This window comes from Diadema setosum, chromosome 8 (assembly GCF_964275005.1).
Source record: "Diadema setosum chromosome 8, eeDiaSeto1, whole genome shotgun sequence".
In the NCBI taxonomy this organism is placed as follows: domain Eukaryota; kingdom Metazoa; phylum Echinodermata; class Echinoidea; order Diadematoida; family Diadematidae; genus Diadema; species Diadema setosum.
The window spans coordinates 13,690,597-13,705,515 of NC_092692.1; the positions used below are offsets into that span (position 1 = coordinate 13,690,597).

At 37.3% G+C, this 14,919-nt stretch overlaps 1 protein-coding gene across 1 annotated transcript in view; it reads left to right on the forward strand.

The window, feature by feature from the left end:
• The window catches only part of LOC140232070 (unconventional myosin-X-like), a 37,091-nt gene extending 23,749 nt beyond the window's left edge, over positions 1 to 13,342 (forward strand). The window contains exons 11-22 of the mRNA XM_072312221.1: positions 551 to 727; positions 1,055 to 1,155; positions 1,761 to 1,960; positions 2,967 to 3,154; positions 3,877 to 3,979; positions 5,128 to 5,225; positions 5,406 to 5,500; positions 6,595 to 6,810; positions 7,269 to 7,368; positions 8,339 to 8,441; positions 9,000 to 9,136; positions 10,299 to 13,342. Coding sequence (XP_072168322.1) covers positions 551 to 727; positions 1,055 to 1,155; positions 1,761 to 1,960; positions 2,967 to 3,154; positions 3,877 to 3,979; positions 5,128 to 5,225; positions 5,406 to 5,500; positions 6,595 to 6,810; positions 7,269 to 7,368; positions 8,339 to 8,441; positions 9,000 to 9,136; positions 10,299 to 10,331 — 1,551 coding nt within the window. The 3' untranslated portion in view covers positions 10,332 to 13,342. The remainder of the gene's footprint in view (positions 1 to 550; positions 728 to 1,054; positions 1,156 to 1,760; positions 1,961 to 2,966; positions 3,155 to 3,876; positions 3,980 to 5,127; positions 5,226 to 5,405; positions 5,501 to 6,594; positions 6,811 to 7,268; positions 7,369 to 8,338; positions 8,442 to 8,999; positions 9,137 to 10,298) is intronic.
• The last annotated feature ends 1,577 nt before the right edge of the window (positions 13,343 to 14,919 follow it).

The window sequence follows — 14,919 nt, forward strand, 5'->3', positions numbered from 1 at the left end:
AAAGAATGCGTTTTCAACCCCTTCTTTTTTTTATTCTTTTGGTATCAACTCACAAATGATTCCTTTTTATTCTTTCTCAATAATAATAATCCATTTACTTGTGTTGATAACAATGCAAAGACTGCTCACAAGTTTGATTGGTATGTGATTCCATGCTTATGTTTTTCTTTGTTTTTAGTGCGTACGGTTATAACGAGGAACCGGTTATAACGAGACAATATCAGCGGTCCCACGGACCTCGTTATAACGGTTTTCACTGTATACTGTAAATCCAGAAATGTTCATGGCATGAAACTTTTGTGAATTGGTCAGCGGCATTCAATGCATTGTGTAAAGACAAAAACTTTTGCATGCATATCAATTTTGGAATCTTGGCTCCCCGGTGAAAATTTCATGCAGCCAAAAGTATCTTGTGTGACCGTAATTTCAGTGGTCTCATCAACATATTTTCAATATTGCTGTTCTTTCACACAAATTTCCATAATTTTTCCATCAAACTTTTGATGATCGTTTGACTTTGATTTCCCTTTGTGCCTTCTGTCATCCACAGTGCAATAGACTCGAGGACCTTTCAGCGAACATTGCCTCTGAACTTTTGCACCAGCACTATCTCCAGCAGGTCTTCAAAAAGTCGCAGCAGGCCGCGCTGGAAGACGCCCTCATTGTTAGCCCCATCTCATTCATCGACAACTCTCCATGCCTGGAATTGTGCACCTCAAAGGTACAAGTATGTGCATGAATTTTCACCTGTGTCATTGATGTACCCAAATTTCTTCTTTCTTGTTTGTAAAGTGTACAAATGTTTACTTGTATTATAATATGCTACAGAATGGCTGCAGTTATTGTTGCCAAAGAAACATTTAAGTATCATGTGCTGAGGCCGAGGTTATACAGATGTTGATTCCTAAAATCATTATCACAGTTTCACAGTTTACACATGAACCACTTATTATTCAACACTATTACCCTTAGAGTGCCACCACCTTGAAAGGCAGTGACAGCTTATTCAGTATAATTGCAACTGGTAATGACATTTGTTTCCCAAATTTTTCAGGGTGGCCTGCTCAGCATGATCAATGCCATGTGTAACCAGTCAGAGCAACAGACGGCAGAAGTCATGCTGTCAAAGCTCAAACGGCGACATCATGACAGTCGGTAAGAGGATCATTTATTTATTCATTTATTTATTCAGTATTTGTTACCCATTTACACAACAAAAACAATTTTAAAAATCAGATTACGTCAATTTCAGTTCCATTTCAAAGTTGTGTGAAAAATAGCTTTGCAACAAAACAAAGAGAAAATCATATCCGTAGAAATGATAGAGAACGTTCAAGATACTAAACACAGACATAATTCGGATGAAATAGATTTCCCAAAACTGTCATTCTGACTCAATTGCTACATTTCTTCTTCTAAAGTTGGAGAAATTACAGTTCTTAATTATGTTCTTACTTTGAAAGAAGATTAAGTTTGAAAATTTACCACATGGGTATGTGATTACACATTTCAGTAATCAATTTTCTGCCCTACTTCTTGCAGGATGAAGAAGGAAATACTGCCTTGTGCTCAGTATTCATGAATAATAGCAACTGTGTCTGCTGTACAGCCACAAAACTAACTTGTTTTCAAACTATGGAAGATTCAGTTCTGAGGCTGCAAAGATATTTCAAATGTGGCCTACCTATCCACATTTAAGGCATACCGGTTTGGAGTGCTGTTCTCAAACTTTTTCCTTTCTCTTCCTTCGGTCCGTTTAGTCTCTTTGGTGTGGAGAGCGAAAACAGGCACCTCTTCACCATCACTCACACGTCAGGTGAGGTGCGGTACAGTGCTGCTGACTTCCTCGAGCGGAGCCGGGATGTGATCAGTGATGACGTGGTGGCCATCTTCCGGAGGAAGGGGTGCAACTTTGGGTTCGCCACCCACCTCTTCGCCCAGGAGTTAAAACTTGTTCAAGGTTAATAGTTTTTTCTTTTTTTCATGTGTGGCAGAAATGACCACATTTTTTGTAATAACCCTCTACAACTGAACAGATAAGCTAGTACTCTGTATTGATGTAAAGAAACTAAGACTGCTTGTTTGAGAGTAAGATGTGGGGCAGCTCCTCCTGCAGTGAACTTGCACTGGGTGATTTTAATTTAGCTCTTTCAGACTGAATTTTTAGCCATTTTCAATGTGAATTTAAGTCCCTCTAAAGTGAATTTAGCTCTCTCAAAAACTGAATTGTAGCTGAAAAAAAAAAGATCTACATCTAGGTCAAGTTTAGGTTTAGTACTAAATGCTGATGAAATAAATGTGATCGTAAGCAAATAATCAATGTTGGTGAAGGTGATGGGACAAACTATCACTTCCGAGGCGATCTGGATGTAGCTATCTTTCCGAAGCGCAGCTTAGGAAAGATAGCGTCCACATTCAGATCGCCGAGGAAGTGATTGTCTCATTGCCTGAAACTAAAAGTTTATTATTTGCTTTATATTCAACATCTAGGGTCCTAGATATTCCCATTTTATTTTACATCTGAAACCGTTTTAGTTGTCTCAGGGTATCCTCAGGGCTTAGGCTACCAAGTTTACTGTGCGTAGATGACAAAACAACGAATTTGCTCCGCGCCCCGCGCGTGGCACCGAAATAAAAGTTTGTTGCACTGTGGTCTATCACTCGACCCAGGTCAAATGATAGACCACAGTGCAATGCACTTTTATTTCGCGCGTACTCAAAATTGTAAGTTGTATCACGCATTAGGACTGTGTGCATTAAGAGATCAGCGAAACAAAATGACTATCATCGTAGAGTGTAACAAACTTTTCTTCTCAGGTGATGTGATGGGCAAAACTACACTTTATCACGTGATCAGCTCTTGACCAATCCTATAGCAATATTCTTAGTATGTGGAATATAATGAAGTTTAATAAGTGCCTGTGATGGGCATGGAAAGGGTTAACCAGTGAATTTTTGCATTGCAGGAAATGTGGCAAGGGGTCTCTTGTTCCGGATCTGCCCCAGTCCCCCACTCTCTGGGGGCGAGGGTCGTCCCCGCCCGTCGGACGCTAGCATCGGAAGTCTTCCCAGCGACTGCCACCAGCGGCTCAGGGAGCTGCTAGACTCCCTGACCAGGCAGAATGCAGAATTTCACTTCATTCAGTGCATCAAGGTATGGACAGAAAATCATTGAATGCGCTACCTGTGTGTTTGTGAGTGTGTGACAGCAGTGGTCCATGTTCTTTGGTTGATGCATATTCTAGAGTCTGATTGAGAGAATATGACAAAGCTGCCAGCTAGTGTGTATTCCCTGTATTAAAATGTAATTATTTTTCTTTATTCACAAGAATGATTTTGAAATGAGAACAATGCGCTCTCAAATGTCCAAGATATCCAAAAACATAGCAGTCCCAATGAAAGATGGGTCCAACCTTTTATTATCGCCACTTTGTTTTACTTTGTTTTTGGATATCTCAGCTATTTCAAAACCAATTTTAATCAAATGAACTGTTAATTCCTCTTAGAATTGTATGCTCTTTAAAGTTTCATATTTTTAAATTTCGAAGCCTGGATCCCCATCTCTACCCAAACTAGGCCGTCCCTGTAACTTTTCACTTTGTTAATTAGTGTCTGTTAGACTGTGTAGCTGTGGCAATTTATCACCAAAGATCAATTAGTACATGTAATTGTTGATGAATGTTGTTCTTTTATTTCTGTCAATTCTGAAAGAGCCAATTGGTTTGACACCCTACATTATACTACATTCATTGTTCATTGACCAGTGAATCGTTAGATAGGTTCAATCAAAATTTAGCTGATTTTTCCTCAGTGAGTATTTTCTCTCTAAATGAAAGAATTGTGTGATATTTTCACTTGAATTTTTCATCTCCACAGATCAATGACCAGCAGGATTCTGGCAACCACTTCTCAGTCAAGACGGTCTTGAGACAGATGAGAACCTTCCAAATCATCCCGACATTGAGACATATGACAGACGGTAAGTCATCCGACATCTTCTGAAATCTTCTGCAAGAAATAGTCATAAGTTGCAAGTGTTTCAGAAAAAATGGTGTCTGTTTAGACACCTGTTTTCTTGATATGTATCTTATGATGGTCTGAGTCAGGATATTTTGTTGGTTGTTTTTCAAAGTATTTCATTTGAAATGTTATGATGTTATTGGAAATATTATGATGTATTATGTGTTCAGATGAATATATGTTTGATGTAGAATAATAAAAAAAAAAATCTTGTGACATCTCTCCCTCTCTCTTTGTCTCTCTATTGGTCTCTCTTTCATCTTGTCTGATTCTCTATTTCTGTTTCTCTGTCTCTCTGTCTGTATGTCTCTGTTTGTGTTTTTCCCTCTCTCTTTTCTTTTTTTTGCCTCTGTCTGTCTGTCGGTATATTTGTCTCTTTCTCATTTGTCTCTCTGGCCGTCTGTCTCTCTACCTCCTTGTCTGTCCCTTTATCTGTTTATCTGTTTGTTTGACTCTTCCTCCTCATCTGTCTGCCTGCCTGTATGTGTATGTAAATGTATGTTTCTCTGTCTCTATCTCCCCCTCATGTTCCTTGTCTGTATGTCTGTCTGTCTGTCTCTGACTTTCTCTCATTCTCTCATAGAATAGATCTCTGTGTGGCTTTATGTGTGAATGTAAGAATTGATAGGTTTGTTTTGAAGATGTAGCAAGCATGGTGTATGTGAATGTTCATGAGTGTGGGAACTTTTATCATGCTTTTTCTACTCACATTTGAGCACTGTCAGAGGAAATAATATAACTACAAATAATAGATGTTCTGTGACTGCAGATTAAATCAGTTTTACACAGGCAGATATCTATGTATAAAACATGAATTAAAGTGTTTTATAATAGTTGCTCCTATGTCTCCTTTTTATTTTGAAATGCAGAAAAACCTTGAATTTTAACCTACAATATGTACAGTAATTGCTCTCTGTGTTTGAAAATTGAGCTTACTATGTGAGTTTGGGAAGCAGGTGATTACAGCATATTTGCAGGTCAACATTGTGAAAATAATGACTGAAATAAGATTAGGTATATTGGACTTGGGGGTAGGTACATACAATTATGCTTGAGGTGAATCCACAGTGTAATAACTTTTCTCATTCTTTTGATATTCATCTGCAGGTTATCCCCATTATCTTGCCATCGTGGACTTCGTGAAGCGGTACTTTGTCATGCTCCAGCCGCGGGATAGACGCATTCCCCCGAGAGAACAGTGCCGGGTTAGTAAATAGTGCCCTCACTTGTCCAGATTTTTTCCCCTCCTCTCATATACCAAAGTCTTAATCTGTGATGCTAACCATTATTTTGTAACTGAGCTATTCACATGTTCATGTATCCTATCTAATACAGGACTGCTCTGTGTGTAATTGACTACTTTTTTTTCACATGTTTTGATGCAGGTGATACTAGATCAGATCATGAGGAGATGTGAACTCATTGGATCGGGCAGCTCACAGAACAAGTGGCTCCTCAGCGATCAGCGAGTCTTCTACAGGTAATTTGTCTTTTCATTGATAGAAAAACTCACATAATTGCAGTTGAGCAAACCTTTTTCAGGTAATTTGTCTTTTCATTGATAGAGAAACTCAGATAATTGTAGTGATCACTTTACTTAGTCCTTCAGAATCTCAGAGAAATGCTTGCACCAGGAATCATTTTTAGAAGTTATCAGACTGGCTAGTTGCCAAAGTCTCTTTGCATCTTCTGATGAGTAGAAATCCTTGTTTTTCTTCTTCGTCTTTTACATTATGACAGTCACATACAGCCATAAAGACACTCACCAAGCTCCAACATTATAGAGTAATCTTAAGGTTTCTAGCTTTCACAGGGTGTTGCATTTCTAGATTCACTACAAGGGTCCTTTGCACACAATGGCTTGTGCAAGATAAGATACAAAGGGCATCTATTCCAGCAGTCGCTCTGTTTTCATGGTGTAAACTCAGTTTCAGAAACTTACTTTCACCCCAAAGGAAATGAAAAGTAATGCAAAACCACATATCATTTCAGTAGTGTTTTGATACCAAGTTAGCTTGAGGGTTTGTCCAAATATAGATCCTTTATTTCATAGGGAAATGTATGAATGTGATGTGTTCACACTAATCAATTAATTTTGCACTTTTTACCTCCACCAAGGAAGGAGGAGGTTCAGTGATCATTGGCGTTGGTTTGTCTGTTTGCAAAATAATTCAGAAAATCTCAAACGGATTTGAATGAAACTTGCAGAAAAAGTTGATAATGACACAAGTAAGAGATGAATGACATTTGGTAATGATACGGGAATTTTTGTGGATTTTTTAATCTTTTGGCAGATTGGGTCAGTGAACTTGGGAGTTTAAGGTGCGCATATTAGAAGTTTGCATATGCACTCTGAAGTGCATCATCTGCTCAGGCAAGGCGCCGCGTAGCTAGAAGCCGACGATGTAACAAAAGGCTTCTATATTGGGAAATGATTGGACAATTTTCAGCATGTCTTGATATGGGTAGAAATGAGCTGCTTGGTGGAGGTCTGTGATCTAAGAGTGCTTTTCTTGTTTATCTTTTTTTTTCTAACTGTTCATGTCTGCTTGTTTGATTTTTGCATGCATGTAGCCAGGAGACAAGGCAAGCATTGGAGTCTGTGAGGGACGGTCACCGGGACACATCAGCCCGATTCCTGCAGTCCAAGGTGCGCTGTTGGCTCGCAAGGCGCCACTGGCCCTCGTCGTCAACATCGTCGTCCTCGTCTTCCTCCGACATCCAGCCCTACAGCGAGTTTATCCACCGACACCCGACCAAGATCACCTTCCGTGAGCCTGTGTATGAGAGGTACGTGGGATTAACGTGGGATAGCCTTTTTTGTAGCATGAAACTTTTGTGAATTGTCATTGGCTTTTAATGCATTGCGTAGAAAAAAAAAATTAATGTGCATTTTACCTTTGTGAATCTTGGCTTCTTGTGTAATTTGCGAAAGTTTCATGCATGCAAAATTTTCAGGTTTTTACAGTAATCCTCTGAAGGAGCAAAGTGACCAACTAGGGCTGAGTTGACTAATTCTGTAAACATATCATCCCTTAAAAGACCAATCATTTTTATGATATTGCTAAATCATACCTGTTAACAAGTGCATCATGAAATTCCATATGTTTATGTGCACGTACTGTGGTTCAACTATTAAAAGTATCAATTATTGTATTAAACCTTTTAATGGAAATGAAATGAAGTGATATAAATATTAATTAACTATCATGGACTAATGAATATTCACTGCCTTTTTGTTATTCCAGAATTCATCTTCCTTCTTCCGATGGTAGTGAGGAGTCTGATTCCGGCAGCATTGAGCACAAGAAAGCTAGGATGCAGAGCAGAGTAAACGAAACTGTCAAGGTTAGACTATGATGAATCTTACAGTGCTTAAAGATGAAAATGCAGCTTTTAACATTTTGTGAGATGATAGTAACCACTTTCTTTACGAAATGTTATTGTTAAAGAGCATACAATTCTCTGAGGAATTCAAAGTTTATTTGATGAAAATTGGGTTTGAAATGGCTGAGATATCCAAAAACAAATTAAAACAAAGCTATCCTGATAAAAGGTGGGCCCTACCTTTTATTAGAATCACTATATTTTCGATATCTCGGCCATTTCAAAGCTAATTTTCATCGTATAAACCTTGAATTGCTATTAGAATTTATGGTCTTTCTTATTTCATGACAGGTTTCTAATTATCTCAAAAAATAAACATTGAAAAACATTGGAAATCAAAGCCCCACCTAAACCGAAAATGTACCATCCCTTGAAGTATGATGACAGGTGCTTTGTTGTTGTTGTTGTTGTTGTTCTTTTTTTTTTAGTGGGTTTAGTGCCTGTATTGATTTAAGATGCTGTTTAAAGTGCTTAGTTACCCAGGCCCAATGTCATGAAATGTTGCTTTGATAGCAACTCTTGCTGCAACGGCAAGTGTCGTTGTAATGATAAGAATCCTGCTTATACCGATTGGCTGCTGCGACGGTAGGTTGCCATTCTAGCAAGAGTTGCTATCCTGATGTCTTTTATGAGATGGGACCCTGCTTCTACTGCAGATCATCAGAATGCATTTTCTGCCTCTCATGCACTCACTCTACTTCCTTGGAATCACTGAATACTGGCAGTATGTCCTTCTCATAAACACATATTTACGTATAGACACACACATATGTAGAGAAAATGCCCATATGGAGATAATATATATATATATATTCACATGTTATGAAGCTCATGCAGAATTTTTTTTTCCTTAAATTTCTCACTGCGTGTGTGTGGTTGCTTTCTGATCATTCTTTCATAACCTCATATCGTATATTTTTTCCCCAAACAGGACACCCCACCCCCACTACCCAGCAACCATCCAACAAGGAGACATTTAGACCTAAGCAAGGGGTTTCCCCACACAAGAATCATGGGATGTGACTACTCACCAGGTACGGATTGTTCTCCACCATCTACTCACTACTGACAAATGTATGTGTGTATTCAGTGAATGCAGAAGCATCAGGTGTACACATTAGTGATGCTTGATAAAAATTCGACAATCTGTTCAAATGTTATATTACTCAAATTATAAACTTGTATGCAAACATACATTCATATACACATTTATACAGTACATACATACAAACTACATACATGTATGAAGAAATAGACTGACAAATAGACAGAGAAAGGGAGGGCGACTTTGAGAAACAGACAAACAGACAGACAGAGAAAGGGAGGGCGACTTTGAGAAACAGACAAACAGACAGACAGAGAAAGGGAGGGCGACTTTGAGAAACAGACAAACAGACAGACAGAGAAAGGGAGGGCGACTTTGAGAAACAGACAAACAGACAGACAGAGAAAGGGAGGGCGACTTTGAGAAACAGACAAACAGACAGACAGAGACGAATAGAAAATTGACCTAAACTTGTGTGGTTTCAACACTCATGGTGAGGTGCATTAAACACAAAACATTTATCAGTGCAAACCGTTTCTCCCAACAGACTCGTCGTGCATTGAGCCTGTGCTGAGAGAGGGTGAGCCCATTCTGGTGATGGGGGTGAGCAGCAACGCAGAGATGCTGATTGTGGAGCACAATAATTGCACCTTACAAGTTCCACTGAAGTTGACCTTGATGCAGGTAAGAACACTTGGAGAATGGGGGTTAAAGTCAATCATACGGAGTGGTCTTAAAATAGTCAAAATATGTTTGCTCTGTTCCCTAGGCTACAAATTTTGTATGAAGAATCAAGTATGGCCCGAATATGGATTTGTACAGAGTGGCTTCGAAAGATTTGAATTCTGGATAGATGAAAAGAACTAATGCACATGATATACCCCTAACCTTGTGAATCAGTTACTTCAAGTGCAGAAAAATAGGGGAAGAAGCTGTATGATCATGCCATGCAATGCTTAATTGCTCTCAAAGTTACTTCTGGACTTTTCATGCTGAAATTTGGAATTATGGATTTCACTTTATGATAATTTCGTATATTTATCAACTAATAATTTTTTCCCAACTGGCACCTCAGCTTTTGTTTAGGTAATGGTAAGAATACATGAAATTTTGTAAGCGTGCTTGGCTTTTGATATTTTTATTATCCTGAAGTGATAGGGCATATTCAAAGGAGAATGAAACCCAAATATACACATGGATTGATCTAATGCAGCAATATTGGTAGAACACATCAGTCATAAAGTTTGAGTAAAGTCAGGCAATCCATTTGAAAGATATGATTTTTTTAATTTTTCAGTGCAGCCATCGCTGGATAGGAAGACTATTACAATTTGTGACATCACATTTATGAAGAATAATATAAAGAAAATATCAAGAATATTGAACAAAATATTTTAATGAAAAGTACACATTCCCTGGACTCGTTACTGACAAATGTTAAGGGTAGCATTATTCCCCTGCTTTCTGATAGAGGAAAGTCAACCTATATACAACCTATACTCTAGTGCTGTATCATTAGGCTAGAAAAGTGCAAATGTGTTGAATGTTCTTTTATATGTTCTTGATATTGTTCTTCATATAGAGCATCACAAACTGTAATCTTCTCACCCAGCGATGGCTACACTAAAACTGTGTAAATTCATAATGTTTAAATTGATCAATCGTTTGATTTTCCTCAAACTGTCACTGATGTATTCCTTCTAATCCTGTGTTCTCTCAATCAACATGCATATTTGGGTCTAATTCCCATTTTTAGAATTAAAGATATAGAGAAGATGCTGTTTACAATAATTCATGTCTCTGAACCCCTGTAAATGTAGGAATTCCTTTCACTCTCTTTCTGCAGACTGGTGATTGCATTCTTGGAACGAGATTGTGATGTCTCAAAGAGTCATATGAGCTCAACAACGAGGGCGCTGTACTCATCTTTCCTCAGCCCTTTCCAACCTACCTGACTGGACCATAAGATTCTATTGCTGCGATAAGGTGTTTCGTTGACAAGCTGCAAATAGAAGCAAGAAATGATTGATTAATGCAGATCATTGTCATACATTTTGATACTTTTTAACCAAACGTAGTAATTCATTAGCCAACATACCTTGTACCTGATCTATACATGTGAGTTTTCCAGCATATTTTATAGTCTAGAATTAAACAGTAATGCTGACAACTACGCTGATTACATATGCATCTGACATTCCATTACGAAGATAGAAATGACCCTTAATTTTGAGTTTTTAATTTGTTGACTTTTTTGTTTCTTGTCTGTGCTTTTTTTTTCGCCAAGAAAATTTACTGACTTCATTTTGAATAATTGTACTTGTAATTGCTATTCTTTTGGCAAGACAGGAGTTGTGTATTCAAACGGTTTACTAGCCTTGTTGTAGATTATGTCTTTGTGTTTTTGCCAGATGTACTTAGATATGCAATAACCTTTTTGATCATTTGATGACACAAAGACAAAATATGTTTTTGCTCATGAGAATGCAAGGCAAAGAAGGGGAACAGAAAGTAACAAAGACGTCAACAGAAACTGATAATACATTGCAGAACAAGTGCATGTCTGTTAAACACAGCCCCACAACTTTTTAATCCATAGTCCCTTGAACCAAATTACCATGTCTATATTTATACTTTACTAGTCCCAACACATCCATGTCATCATTGGATTCCAGACTGATGTGTACTATTTTGTATTCCATGTAATATGATGAAATTAATTTTGTTGTGACAGTAAAGTAGTGGACCCTCATTACACGAAATTGGTGATGTAATGATATCTTGTTTTAACAAAGTAATGTTTCTTGCCCAAAATTTGAACAATCCTTTCTAGATTACTGGGTTTTTGTTCCACCCTATTATAAAAAGCACATGTAAAATAGAAATTTGGTTTGTCCCAGTGGTTTGTTACAGCCAGAGATCCGTGTGCGTATATATTTTCCCCAATCGTATGTAGAATGACATGAGAGTTATCAATTTGATAATTGACTCATTCTTTGCCATAAATGGTCTTCCATGACGACATGCTCACCTATTATGAGAGGAGTGCACCAGCGATTAGTTGTAGAGAAGTTTTCACATTCTGAAACTTCATTATTCGTATTCCTAGAGACTTAAGCTTTCCTAAAATGCATTATTCACTTTATATATATAAATATCAAGCTATTTTTTTTTCTGTGCCCAGTCCTTTAAATCATTGCCGTAGCCAGGCAATTTGTCATCCATTCAGAGCCACAAAGGAGACAAGCCTTGGTGGTGAATGAGAAATGACAGTTCTATTATCCCCTTTCACTGAAGCCCCTCGATTTGAAACCTATAGCATTGAACATTGTACAACCGCCGTTTGTTTTATTATTTGGACGAGAGGGTGCATTGCTGATGAAAAGGAAAATAGATATTGTGATAACTTTGCTTTGTTCTCGACAACTTGTACATTTCTGATATGCTTGGAAGGAGAATAAGAACAGCTTCTCTATAGAGAAAGGAAAGTACTTGGTAATTATTGTTGTTTACTGTGACTACACATATACTCAGCCAGCAAATCTTGCCATTTTACGTGTGACAGAGGAAATTGCATGTACAGATATGATATTTTGACAATTTCTCCTTCTTCGAGTTGTGTTTATATAATGATAGATGGTAGTGTTAAGTATTTCTTGAGAATGAGAAGTAAGAATGAGGAAGAGTAAAATGTTGTACAAAAGATTGTACAAAAGGAATGCTCACCTCCTAATTCGGCAATCACACCTTTGTGTGTGGAAGGAAGTTCATATTAGTGAACTTTGAGAAGAAATGCATTATTTGTGACTGTAACATATTACAAATGATCATGCATCTGTATGTAGTATTACATTTAGCCCTCAAGTCATAGATTTTATCATCCCATGTTTATCTAAAAACTTTGACTTAGCATGTAAGTTAATCCAGCAATAGCAGAAATTTCAAAGACTACTTTTATCTTGACTTCATTACTAATTGTTTCCTTCGTATCACTGTTGGCTGTACTCTGCTCATGTTCAGTTTTCTTGTCTTTTTTTTCTTACCCTCCAACACTTGTTTTTCATTATCAATTTAATTTGTGCCCCTTCAAATAGAACAAGAATATTATTTCTACATATACACATTCAGATTTATAATTTACTCCCCAAATTTGTGTCAACTCAAATAATTTGTTGGGGTTTTTTTGCAAGGAAAAGATGAAAAGAACTGTTGTTAACTTTTAAAAAATCTTTCACTTTAGTTTATTATGCATTTATTGACAAGTTTGTTTTGATATTCTATTAATGGATGTAACCTATAAAGATCTGAAGTGTAAAATACATGAATCTGATAGTGTAATATGAAATATCAATTCCTCTAATACCCTTACCTTCTACAGTGCTTTAACTGGTAACAGTATTAGTTGCATAGTTCAAGATAATTACGAAGTGATGTAATTGTGCAACTATTTTTTCTTCATCTCAATTGTGATTTTACTTTTTTATGAGAGTATGAAAACTGATCAGTAGACTGTAACTTGCTTCCATTTTACACTTAAATTTTTTCTTTCTTTCAACAAAAGTTTTGCAATAAGTCTGCCCTATTGCAAACTCAATCTTAGTAATAGTCGAATTTTTGACATGACTTGTAGAGTGTGTGGAAGCATTTAGAATTTGCAGATTTAGAGATGTGACCAGCTTGTAAATAATATCATATATATACTCAATGGAAATGATCTAATCTGCCTACTTAAAGTGAAATTGTGAGGCAGAACACAGCGTAGACCAAATCATCATGAATGTATCTCCTTAGTATTTATTATTATCAATGGGGGATATTATGTATTCATTATTACGTTTACAGACTCGAAAGCGGGAATTCCGGCTATCACTACCAGATTCAAATGTTTAATTAAAGCTAAACATATGTCACGGTATTTAAACTTTGTCATGTCCTGCTGTCATTTGTCACTATGTTTTTTGTAATTCAGTGAAATGAATGTTGTTCCTATTGGGTGATATTAGGGAGCTTAGATTTTTGCAACACGGGCGTTTAGAATGGGGTAAAAAAAACTTCTGCGCATGCGGAAAATCTTTTATGAAAATTGATCTATTTTTATGTCACGTCATCTGAGTTTTCACTGTGCATTCCGGGCTATTTTCGCATCCACTCAATTCACGACGCAGAGAGCTACTTGGTGCACTGATCATTGGGGGTGCCATTTTACTTTTTGTAGGTTGCGTCACTGGGTAATCTAAAGCTACTTTGCAACCCGACGTCGTCTTAAACGTCCGCGTCGCAAATCTAAAGCTCCCTATTGTATATGTGTGTATGCAGAGGTGCCAGATCTACCCGAGTCTGCAGGAGGCTAGGTGAATAATCAGATACGCCTTCATGTTATAAAAAGAAAGAAAGGTAAAATCCGCCCTGATTTTGTAATTCATAATGTTCTTTCTCCATTGAGATGCCTGCAAAACAGAAGTGTCTCCCTGAAAGTCTTTGGAACCCCCAGATTTGTATGTGCACATGTCCATATGTGCACGCTTGCATGTGTATGTGTGTGTGTGTGTGTGTGTGTATAATATTGATACATTTACACCTGGCAACTGTTATGAGTCATTTGAGTCTCATAATTTCAGAGTGCCTATGACATAATAAAACCGTTTTGCGCCAAGAAAATCTCTTTGGCTGTGCGCCATTCTGGTGCGATATACTGCACGTCACTAGATATCTCCCGATCCATTTGAATGAAGAGTGCTAGCAATATTATTCATACTCACTACAAATTAAAGAAAAAAAAAGGACCTAACGTGATAAGCTGTAAAAAGTTGTACATAATACGGACTTTTCTTTTATGCGTCTGGCTGAAAACTAACAGTAGACCTTTGAACAGAACCTCAAAATCTGAAATAAAGCTGACATTTCCCCCAAAGGATTTCCTGCAGGCTGTAGTTATGTGTTCACATCAGCATTAGATAGTGAGTTACCCTCTAAGTTTCAAAGCTGATTTTATCCACTGAGTTTGTCTCAACAATCAAAAGACATGGAGGAAAACTTTCTGGAGGGAAGAGATGCAGTTTATTTTTGTCGTGACGTCATTATGGACAACAATTTAAATGAAATACACAAAAAAAAATCAATGTATTTTCACTTTTTAGCATAGTAAAAGAGCACTTGACTTCCCTCCTTAAGAAGACGGGGGAAATCAAATTACCCTTTTTATAATGTCAGTACCAAGTCGATGGAATGTGTACTATTCATGAAAAATGATATTTTGTGAAAATCTTCTTATATTCTCTTTCATACATTGTATTGTCCAAAATAATATCATGAACTATAGTGGTCTTCTTATCCATCAATGATGGCGCCGAAACTTTACAAATTCATAGCTTTGATTCGATTGTCCGATTTCTCTCGAACCTTCACTGATGTCTTCTACTATTGATATTGCTGCTTTCACTCAATCCACATATATATTTGGGCTTCGG